Raw genomic sequence first — 12,156 nt, 5'->3', positions numbered from 1 at the left:
TGTGGAATGGATTTTATGTTGGTAGTAGTGTACATGAAACAACAATAATAATAGCATTTACAATTTTAGAGCTTCTTGTTGTTGTTGTTATTACAAGTATTAGTATATAGCTATGAGAGCAAGCAGGATTTTTAAATTAATTCATGTGTATCCACACACACACCACTGATTCATTTCTTTTGGTGCTTTTTTTTATTGGGCCTGGTTACTGTTTAACATCTCCACCCAGCTTCAGTTTGTTTAGTAAATCGATGTAATGAGACTGGCCTGACACTGCTGAGTGTGTTCCAGCTTTGCCCTGAGTCTTTTTTTTTATGCTGAGGACACTCAACATGACCAACTGCTTTAAAGAACTCCCCCATTTTCTCTTTACGAGAAAGATAACAAAATAGATCATTTGGCACATTCAGTACTATCAATGAAAAGTCGTGTGAGGACGCAGAAAAGGTAAGAGCTGTTGTTTTTTCCCCCCCAGCTATAGGCCTTGTGGAGCCGGTGGAAACCATGTTGTTTAGAAGTTGTACCTCAGTTTTATACCTTCCTTCGACCTGGGTTAGATTAGCCTGCATGCTAATATGTCGACTGCACTTAGTCTTTTGTACGTTGGACTTTATGACGTCAGCAACGACTACTTTCATTTAAATGTACTAGCATATTAGTAGGACTTTTTGAAATATACTACTACTACTAATAATAATAAAAACAATAATAATAATAATAATAATAGATACATAGTATGTAATTTTCCTTTAACTCTGAGAAATAAATCACATGAACACTTGTGGAAGTATTGTGGGGGTTTTTTTGTGTGCGTGTGCATACCACATTACTTAGTGCAGTAGTATGTGGTTTGAATTTGTGTTCAAAGTTAAAATAAAGCCAAAATCAGGAAAAAGAACAAAGTACAATATTCTGTTAAAATATTTTTTTCAACAGTAAAAAAAAAAGTCAAGATGTATAAATTCAACATGTTATTTAATTAAGCATGCAATATCTTAGATATTTTCACAATATGTTATATTTATATTCATACTCACACACACTGATTAGTTTCATTTTTCAGACGGTTTTATTCTTTTTATTATCTGCATCCAGTTCTTTTTCCAAGATGCAACTGTTTGTTTGTTTGTTTGTTTGTTTGTTTGTTTGTTTGTTACTGACATTTATAATGGTTAGTAAATGTGTTGCTATTCCAGTCTAAAAGGTCTAAATTGTTTCCTGATGAGATTTAATGGTCTTACAGGAGTCTGATGGTCTGTGATGGTCACCTTGTGGTGAAGAAAATGCAATATCATAATGCTATCACATCCCTGACTGTTACCTTAAAATACATTGTAAAATGTACACAATCTACAGTACCAGTCAAAAGTTTGTACACCCCTAATGAGTATACTCATTCATAGGTTTTTCTGTAGTTTGACTATTTCCTACATTGTAGGACAGTACTGAAGATATCAACACGATGAAATTACAAATGGAACATATATGGAATTATGTAGTCAACAAAAAAAGTGTTAAAAAAACAAAATGTTTGATATTTTAGGTTCTTCAAAGTATCCAGCGTTTACCTTGATGATGCTTTACACATTCTTGCCATTATCTTAACCAGCTTCATGAGGTAGTCACCTGGAATGCTTTTCAGTTAACAGGTGTGTCTTGTCAAAAAGTGGACGAGTTTCTTGCCTTCTTAACGTGCTTGAGGTTAAATAGTAAATAATAAACATGCAAAGAATAAAATAGCCCCATTCCACAACTGTAGTAATCCATATTATGGCAAGAACCGAACAACTAAGTAAAGAGAAATGACATCCATCATTACTTTGACACGAACTGGTGATTTTAATTAATAAAAATAAAGAAAATATGTTGAATTTGGGTGGCACGGTGGTGTAGTGGTTAGTGCTGTCACCTCACAGCAAGCAGGTCCGGGTTCGAGCCCCGTGGCCGCCGAGGGCCTTTCTGTGTGGAGTTTGCATGTTCTCCCTGTGTCCGCGTGGGTTTCCTCCGGGTGCTCCGGTTTCCCCCACAGTCCAAAGACATGCAGGTTAGGATAACTGGTGACTCTAAATTGACCGTAAGTGTGAATGTGAATGGTTGTCTGTGTCTATGTGTCAGCCCTGTGATGACCTGGCGACTTGTCCAGGGTGTACCCCGCCTTTCGCCCGTAGTCAGCTGGGATAGGCTCCAGCTTGCCTGCGACCCTGTAGAAGGATAAAGCGGCTAGAGATAATGAGATGAGATGAAAAATAAAGAAAAATATGTTGAATTTGGGTAGCACGGTGGTGTAGTGGTTAGCACTGTCACCTCACAGCAAGAAGGTCCTGGGTTCAAGCCCAGCAGCCGGCGAGGGCCTTTCTGTGTGGAGTTTGCATGTTCTCCTTGTGTCTGTGTGGGTTTTCTCCTGGTGCTCCGGTTTCCCCCAAAGACATGCAGGTCAGGCTAATTGGTGGCTCTAAATTGACCGGAGGTGTGAGTGTGAATGGTTGTTTTCTCTGTGCCAGCCCTGCGATAACCTGGCGACTTGTCCAGGGTCCCTGCCTCTCACCCATAGTCAGCTTGCCTGCAACCCTGTAGAACAGGATAAGCGGCTACAGATAATGGATGGATGGATGTTGAATTTGAAAGTGTGTCCAAACTTTTCACTGGTAATTTATATTACAACGATGTCAGAAGAGGAGGACTGGACTCACTTTTATGTGACTTGAGACTCATCTTGGACTTAAATGTTTACAGAATCATGAACTGAATAAGGCTGAATAGCTGAAAGGTTATTTCTTGATTAAACATAATAATAACAGTAATTCTGTGCTGAAACATCCTGCTGGAATTTGTTAAGTTTCTCAGAGTTCCTCCTCCTTGGCCCTCTAGGATCCCATTCAGGACTTGACCTGAGAAGTGGTTTCGGATTTCTGGACTTGATTAAGGCTTTGACTTAATCATCCCTTGACAAAATTACTCATACTGTATATTTACAGTATTTATTTAGTTTTATTTGAGGTAAAATACACCTATTACACCTAATTATTCTCCTCTTGATAGGTTTCTGTGTGTAAAGTGAAAAGGGGTGGGAGTGACCTTGAGACAGTGTTGTGTGAACACTTACACTTCCCTTTTTAAAACGAAGTGTTTCAGCTCGGCGTTGGAGTTCAGTTAAAGTGTAACTTCCTTTTACTCAGCAACCAAAGCCACTTTTAATTTTCTGAATTAATTGAGAAACAGTCTGATTGTGTTTATGTAAGATGGTTTAATGCACTGCATTTCAGTATAGGGATGTATACTGAAGTGCATACTGTATAATGTATACTGATCTGATGCTGAGATCGTCGCAATAGATAAGCTGGGTCAGACTTGTAGATATGGACTGTAGGTGGACATTACATGTACTCAGAACATACAATGAATCAGTTAATCTGATCCAATATCAATCCAGGGTCTCAGGATACTAATGCTCAGTATGGCAATCTGTGTCCCCCTATAATTAACAAAACCTCCTGGTCAAGGTCATTTGGACTAAATAAGGATGCGTTATGTTGTGTGTTATATCAGATGCTTAGTTTTGTCAGATCTTTTTAAAATAGCAGCAGACTGATTTATTTGAAATGTGATCATTTCCTTAATTCTGTTCCAAACGTCAGAGCAAATCATAAAAAAATAAATCATGCATCCCTTTCAGTCCATAGTGAGCTTAATGGCTTGTATACGACCACAGCTGTTTGTTTCGACATCCTCAAAAGACGTGTTAAAAGCTTTCACTCTGGATGAAAGCTAGATTTCTGTCAGAGGTGTGTTTTTCACATCTTTGTGCTCACTGTGCTGTGAATATTCATTCAACCAGTGAACCCCATATCAGCTCTGTGATATCTTTATCTGATAGTCTTAAAGACCAAATGATAAATCAGACACAAATTCTTCTGACGCTCCTGATTCATTTTTAATTAATGTTCCAAATACAGTATTTTGGCTATGAAAGAAATACCAAACTCTACTATTACTATTTCCTCTACTACCTGAGTGTTGCCAAAAACTGTAATAACTGACGAAAATCATGACGTGACATGGGGCGGCACGGTGGTGTAGTGGTTAGCGCTGTCGCCTCACAGCAAGAAGGTCCGGGTTCGAGCCCCGTGGCCGGCAAGGGCCTTTCTGTGCGGAGTTTGCATGTTCTCCCCGTGTCCGCATGGGTTTCCTCCGGGTGCTCCGGTTTCCCCCACAGTCCAAAGACATGCAGGTTAGGTTAACTAGTGACTCTAAATTGACCGTAGGTGTGAGTGTGGATGGTTGTCTGTGTCTATGTGTCAGCCCTGTGATGACCTGGCGACTTGTCCAGGGTGTACCCTGCCTTTCGCCCGTAGTCAGCTGGGATAGGCTCCAGCTTGCCTGCGACCCTGTAGAACAGGATAAAGCGGCTAGAGATAATGAGATGAGATGATCAGAAAGTGTTCTTTTTCTGAATGGAGGGGACTTCTCTTCCCTCCATTCAGGACATTGCACCAAGGTGCTGCATATCTCGAGCCAGTGACATCATCAATGACCCCTCACTATGGACTGTTCTCCCATCTGGCCTCTGGAAAGAGGTTCCGCAGCATCCGGTGCAGGACCACCAGGTTCTGTAACAGCGTTTCCCCCCAGGTCACCAGATTGCTGAACTCCAAACCCAAATTCTGAACTTCTATTTATAACTTGAACATTTCCGAATTCCACAGGTCACTTTATACTATTGCACTTTATAATATTTTTGCTGCTGCATAATTTAATTTAATACACTTCACATTTAATTCTGTGCTGAGCCAAATTGCAACGAAATTTCATTCAGTATACACTTGCTGCATACTGAATGACAATAAAGGTTGTCTAAGTCTAAGAACCAGAGTTATTGTGCCTGTAAAGTAACAATACTTCTTTGTAAAAAAAAAAGAGAAGAATTCTTTGAGTCACAATTGAAAAATTTAATTGTTGTGTTGTTACAGTCTTACTAAGATGTAAATATAAACTCTTTAAAGATTGTATGCACCAAATACGGTGGTTATACTGTATGTACATGTATTATACATTACTTACTTTCTTTCACAGAGCTTTGGAGCAGACGTCTTCATTCTTGAAGTGAGTAGACTTTTGAGAACATCATATGAATTGTAGTTTGACATTTCATAACAAAAAATAAAAATAAAACACGCGCACACTATATCAGTCCCTCATCTGAGACCGAATTCAAAACAGTTGTGACTGAATGGGTTGAATACAAGCATGAGATCTTTATGTTCCATTCTTCCACTCTGTTTTATCTCTCACATACTCAATGGTCATTTTCTATAGATTAAGAGCTCTCGATAGGCCCAATATAACTCGATTTATCATCTTGTCTTTCTGATAAGTTTCGGATAAGGAAGGGAGATAAGTTCAGTGAATAAGTCCTGAGCAAGCAGATGAGGAGTTTCAAACAAGGCTCCTCCTGTTTTACCGGAGGACAAATCAGCATTCTGGAGAGATGGACACTTTTTTAAGAAATCAATGGTGTAGACATTGTCCTGTTTGAGTTTTAGCAGAAATAGTTAGGCTGGGATGAAGTTTTCTCTGACTCCGGTATCCAGATCCCTCCTGGACATGGATACAGCTAATTACTGTGAAGGTCTGGACCCCAGCTATTGCACACTGAGCTTTGAGAATGCTGACATGCTGTACAGTGGGGGTGAGTAATCCGACTGACATGACTGACGTGCCTGACGTGAAAGCTGCTGATATAAACTCTAATGCATAAAATATTTTCACTTCATTGGAACTGGAGTTAGGCCTTCTTATGACATGTTTCTGGAGGTTATTTGGTCTTAGAATGATGAATTACTGATTGATTTTTTTGTTAAATAAATATCTTTTTTAAAAACAGCTGACAGATTTGTTAGGTATGTGAGGCATCATGACAGGGTTCATCTGTCATCCATCAGGACAGATAAGACACTGAGAAATGTAATGATTTGCTTTTTTTTTTTGGTTGACGGAGCACAATTATTCGCCAACAACAAAGGATGTCTAACAACCTGGCTTAAATTTCAACGAAAGTTTGGATTTTGCTGAACCATGTTGAAGTCTTAAAAACTTTTAAACGTAAAAAGGAGCTCTCTTAATATAATATTGATGGGACAGATTTTATAAATGAATATACAAAGATTGCACAGTATTTTAGAACAATTATAACTGTATATCATTGCCCAGATTCAGAGCATTCAGAATACTTTTTGCAGTCAGACGAGTGTTAGGTCATAGCCTGATGCTGTAAGAAGTGGGTTATCTAGAACACTTGTTCTTCATTAACCAGATGCTGGCTTAAGATTGAGTGATGACAAAGATAGGCCAGTTTATCTTTACTGTTCTGTACAAGGAATCCACATGCTGAGATAGAAGCTATAAAATAACCTGAATGGAAAACTTCAAATTCAAAGCCATAAGCACATTCGATCAAGCACAAACAAGTTGTCTTATCTCCACACTGATTGAGTTGTTCATGTAAGAAGGTGCTTGGGCTGCAAAAACCATCATCACATTGTTTTGCTTAAAATAAAATAGTTCCTATTCAATTAAACATGCGTTGTCTCACACAGTAATTGAATGCTAATTATTGACATGCAGAATATAAACATAATACTTGGAACAACAGTCAATCAGCAAGAAATAAAACACTTGACGACACGCTGTTAAAGACAAATAATCAACAATGGTGTGGGGTGATGAAGCATGATTTCTGTTACCAGCCCAAAGTTGATCATTTTTCTATAACAGCACATTGTGTAGTATTTTATTCCTCTTATACCACAGCAATTTGACATCCATTACAATTGTTTATTCATTAATGAAACATCATACTTTATCATTCTATAGCCACGTTTAATGTTATGAAATGTCCATGAAACAAGTCAGTGAACTATAAATAGTCATTTCCTTACTTTCTCTTGACGTTGATTAGAAAAACACAGCTTGTCACGTTACTGAGAAACTACAAAGCATAAACATAACCTCCTCTGTGCCAAAGACTTTCCTGTCTCAGAAAAGTTATGGCTTTAACTGCTGACACTGGAGACTCCTTCCATAAATGTTAAGTAAACAACTCCTGGCTTCCAGTTGTACGCTGCTATACATTTAGATATTACTGTATGCTCTTAAGAAAAAGGGTTCCTCAAGGTTGATTAAAAGCTCTTTGCTTTCTAAAAGGGTTTGACTTGGGAACTCATCTGATGTAGGGTTCTCCAAAGAATCTTTAAGGTTCTACCAGAAGAACAAGTTAAGGGACACTTTTTTAGGGTGAAAGATTTAGACACTTGAACAAAAGGTTCCATCTCGCATCCCAAAGAGTTCTTTGGGTTTTCCTTAAATTGAGAATTCTTAACAGCAAAAGTTTTCCTCACAAGAAAGGGTTCCAAGTCCAGCCCCTTTAGAAATCTTGAGCAATTCAAAGAACTTATGAGGAACCCTTTTAAAAGTGTAGATCTTGAGCGTGCTTTAATTGAGTTCATTCTTTGGAGAAATAATTTACTCGTTGTGTTTTTTTTCTTTCTTTGCTCCATTTTAGATGCAGTGAAAGCATAACTTATTTTTTTCTTAAAATTAAAAGCATAAAACATGTGCTGAAGTCTATTATCCTGAGTCTCAGAAGCTGACAGGGAAAAATTGCTTCTCTACGACAATGGGTGCACTTCTTTTTTTTTTTTTTTTTTTAATTCTCAAATGAAGAAGGATCAGGTTGGGAATAGGTAGACAGCCTGATGCGAAAGAGATGGCTTTCGGCGCATTAAAATTCAATGATGAGATGTCAATCTCCATCGAATACGTGTCTGCGAGATAAAACATGAAGGCTAAATCCTAATTAAGTCTGTTCTGCATTAAAGGGAGATTTCAATCAGCTCGGGGCGAATAAAAGACTCTGGTCCCCTCGCTGCAGTTCTTTTGTTGAAATGTTATGATTTTGGATGCACAAAAGAATGATTGATTCTCCTCCTCTGTGAAGGTGAACAGAGGGATGCTGATCTCTATTTCACAAGAGGGTCGAGCACACGCTCTTTGTTCACTTATGCAGAAACTTCTTTACTGAAATCCTCTGCCTCCTCATTAACAGCGCTGATTGCGAGACAGCAGGCCAGGCCGTGGTGCCATAGATGCATCGCAATAGACATTTGTTTTGTCGGTCATGCTATGCTAACCTCATGCTGTCCTCTTTTTTTTGGTTTTGACCAACGTCTTTGCTTGGTATGAATATTAGACATGTTCTTGCAAGTGATTTTATAAGCTTTTTAGCTCCTGCAAAACACACATGTCGCATTTTACATCCAACATGATCAAGCGAGAGATCGATTGCTGTGCTAGATATTAAACCCAAGCAGTTTGAATGGTAATGATGTGTCGGTTTGCTGTGTGATCTGTAGAAAGCATGCCAGCGGAGCCCAGCATCAGTCATGGGGATAATAGCGTGGTCTCCAACTGTGCCATCTGTGGGGACAAGGCCACAGGCAAGCACTACGGCGCCTCCAGCTGTGACGGCTGCAAGGGCTTTTTCCGCAGAAGCATCAGGAAGAGCCACATCTACTCATGCAGGTAGCCAACACCCCTTACCCACTCACCACCTCACCCCTCACGTCTTTCATGTTTTTCAATTCCACAATTAGTAAGAGTAGGATGCATTGCCTCAAACCCCATTCCTGAGGGCTGCTTACGTTTGAATTGAAGAGATGTGCACTTTTTCATCCGCTTGATCAGGTTCAGTCGCCAGTGTATCATCGACAAAGACAAGAGGAATCAGTGCCGCTTCTGCAGGCTTCACAAATGCTTCCGAGCTGGAATGAAGAAAGAAGGTGACCACACTTATTTATAGCACAGTGCTCTTGAATTCTTGAATCTGATTGGTCTAAAATTGTTGATTAGTTTTCTATAACAGCAGCTCTGACAGTAGTGCACCTACAAATCACAGGTTTATATTAATGCACATGCTATGATAATATTTTATTAATATCAATTGCAAACCATAAGTTTGAAAAATAGATATTTACAAATGTACAATTAAAAATCATTGTTACTCTATAAAAATATAATAATCAAAAAATCAAGTCCTATAAATCATCATCCCATATCTTAACACAGCTAGGTACAAAGCTACTTTGAAATCGCTTAGTCCTGCACTTGAACGTCTGATAGTTGCGTGGGTTCCGGAGATGGTATGAATGTTTTTTTGTATCCGATAACAGATCCCTCAGTTTGTTAGATCCTTGAAGAGTGACTTCTTTATAGAGTCTCTGGCATTGAGCCAGTCTTCGTTGGCTGAGGGTGGATAACTTAGTATGGTAGAGAGCATCATTGTAAGATAAGCTTGGTAGAGTGATCTTTAGTGCTCGACGTTGAATGGATTCTAGTTCTTCAGCAAGGAATTGTGGCAGAGCAAAGTGCCAAACCTGGCAGGCGTACTCAAGAACAGGACGAATGAATGCACAGTAGACGGTTACCAGATCTTTTGGTGGGGCGCCAGAGCGTTTCAGGATACGCAAAGCATACAACTGTTTGCTGGCTTTAGTGCATATGTCATTGATATGGGAATTCCAGGTAAGATTGGAAGAGATAGTTACACCAAGAAGCATGAAGTGATCAACAACTTCAATCTCAGTTTCAGCCAAGGAAAGGCTCTCCAGTGCCAAAGGAGACTTAATGAAAGATATTCGAAGTTCCTTGGTTTTCTTGACATTCAAACACATGTTGTTGTGATCAGTCCATTTAGCGATGTTATCAACAGCGGCCTGGAGCGAGGAATTAGACGACCTTGAGACGACTTCGTAAACAGTGCAGTCATCGACATACTTGTACATTGGGAGATGGGATCCAAGATCATTAATCATGATCAAGAAGAAGATTGGTCCCAGTTTGGTGCCTTGTGGTACTGATCCATTTATCCCATGCCAAGATGATTTCACTTGACCGAGCTTGACCCGCATCTTGCGTTCTTTGAGGAAGTCTGCGCACCAATTGAGCAAAATCGGCGGGACTCCAAGCACTTGCAATTTCATGATGAGAATATTGTGGTCAATTCGATCAAAGGCCTTGGAAAAATCAATCATACAAGCTCTGATAATGACACCATTAGGGCTATCGAGTGCCTGTAGCCAGTTGTGAATCAAATGATTCAGAGCGTGTGTTGTAGAGCAGTTTTTAGTGTTCCCAAATTGGAGGCTATCAATGTAAGGCCCGATGTACCGTAGCAGCCAAGATGAAACAAAGCTTTCTAATACCTTGCTCAAGACAGGTGTTAACGAGATAGGTCTTAAATCTGAGTCAACCGCCTTGGGCTTAGCTATTTTTGGTACAGGGATTACATCTGCGCTTTTAATATGCTTGTAATATGTCTTCACTTTTATACATAAATGTATAGAATAAAATATGCTGTTATTGGAAAATAATTCTCTCTGGGGAAGTAACAGCGACTCAACGTCCTCACACAAGTTCATCATCAACTTCATTAACAGAACGCCCCGTTGCACTTTATTTCTTAGAAACGCTTTTGAACAGCATGGAAAAAGGAAATGCTTAGCGCTGAAATAAGGTACACCATAAAAGCATGCACTGGATATACAAGGAATGTGCAGTTTATTAGATGTGTAACCTTGGCTGTGGTTTTTATGACAGGTGATCATGTGCTCTCTCCCTCACTTTCCGTGCGTGCGTGTGTTATTCAGGGCGGTGATCGGTTAAAGTTTTACCTAGCTTTGTTTCATGCTGGGCCAGTTTGTTTTTTCTTGCTCCTTGGATTCAAAAGTAAAAGCGCCATTAAGCTTATGAAGTTACACTCTTCTGTACTGCTTCATTTCCTCATGCAAGTGTTTACTTTTCATTCTCTTCATGCTGAGCTGAAGCTGAGTGCAGCCCTAACCTGATTACATACATCCTGAATATTACAGAAGTCCAATCTAAATCAGGATTTATCTTTATTAACAGGTTTATACCCTCTGTTGATGTGCCTAGGTAATGAATTTAGCAGAGCGAGTAATGCTGCCACACAATTCCAGGGTCAGCGGTTCAATCTTTAGCTCTGGTTCTTGTCTGTGTACACATGAGTTACTACTAGCAGCCCAACATTGATTGCTTTCCCATAACAGTACATTCCAAATGGTTTTATTCTTCCTCAAGTCCAGGGCTGGACTGGGACAAAAAAACGGGCTGGGCATTTTTGACTTGGGCAGGCCAATATTAAAACTTCGACAGGCTCATAATTACCGGAGTACAAATGACTAGTAACCTGCCCCCCTTGGAGGAGGTTTGGCCAGGTATTGCAATGACCCCGTTTGTTAGTCTGTCTGTCTGTCTGTCTGTCTGTCTGTCCCCCTGCAGTGTGTGTGTGTGCCGTCTTTACGGGGAGTCAAACACACCGGTTGGGGCCAGGTTGCTATCTCTCATTGCACTTGTTTAAGTATGTTTTCCGTGAAGCAGTGTACATTTTTTTTTACAGTTGTTACATCCTGGCCAAAGGGAAATGGTGCAACATTTAAAGCAAGAATTCCCGGCCCCCCAAAAACACCAACAAATGCACAGTAACTATGCAGTCAATGATTTATTTAAAATGCTTCTTGCACACAATGGGGCATGGTTGGAAGAGAGTCCCCAGAAGCTGGGAGGAACCTGACCAGCCCTGTTCAAGTCCAACTTTTACGCTTCTATCGACAAAGCAAAATTGTGAATTGTCTCTGTTTCCATGCTAGTCTTACGAAAATGACATCACCCCTGGAAATTATACCTTATAATGAATGTTGGCCCCCTGGAACCATTTCAGAGTTCATCCGGGTTTCCAGGCGCTGCACTGTGGCTGCCCTGCTGCCTCTCGCGTTTTGGCACTGTGTGTTTGTTGATTTTTTATACGTGAGTCTTTCTCTGTGGATGGATGTGATTAATCCCGCACACAGCTTGCAGTAAACGCAAAATGGACTTTGCTTACTGGTGCGCGATTGGCCTGCTTGTAGTGTTTTTAAGCGCTTGCCTAAACCATGGCCACTACCATGACCATGTTACCGGCGTGGCGGGTGAAATACAATACAGCAGGGAATTCCTACTACTGATGTGCGATTATATGTCTATGGACTATGCTGCCGTTGTCAACTCCATACCGAACTACCTCAGAACAAACCCAAAGAAATGGAC

The 12,156-nt window shown here is 40.0% G+C and overlaps 1 protein-coding gene across 1 annotated transcript in view; it reads left to right on the top strand.

The window, feature by feature from the left end:
* Positions 1-5,559: 5,559 nt before the first annotated feature.
* Positions 5,560-12,156, top strand: part of hnf4g (hepatocyte nuclear factor 4, gamma) — a 27,824-nt gene continuing 21,227 nt past the window's right edge. Inside the window, exons 1-3 of the mRNA XM_060900827.1 lie at positions 5,560-5,686; positions 8,409-8,577; positions 8,740-8,834. Of these exons, the coding sequence (XP_060756810.1) occupies positions 5,560-5,686; positions 8,409-8,577; positions 8,740-8,834 (391 nt within the window). The remainder of the gene's footprint in view (positions 5,687-8,408; positions 8,578-8,739; positions 8,835-12,156) is intronic.

This window comes from Neoarius graeffei, chromosome 19 (assembly GCF_027579695.1).
Source record: "Neoarius graeffei isolate fNeoGra1 chromosome 19, fNeoGra1.pri, whole genome shotgun sequence".
NCBI classification, from domain to species: domain Eukaryota; kingdom Metazoa; phylum Chordata; class Actinopteri; order Siluriformes; family Ariidae; genus Neoarius; species Neoarius graeffei.
This window is presented reverse-complemented; position numbering and strand designations above follow the sequence as displayed.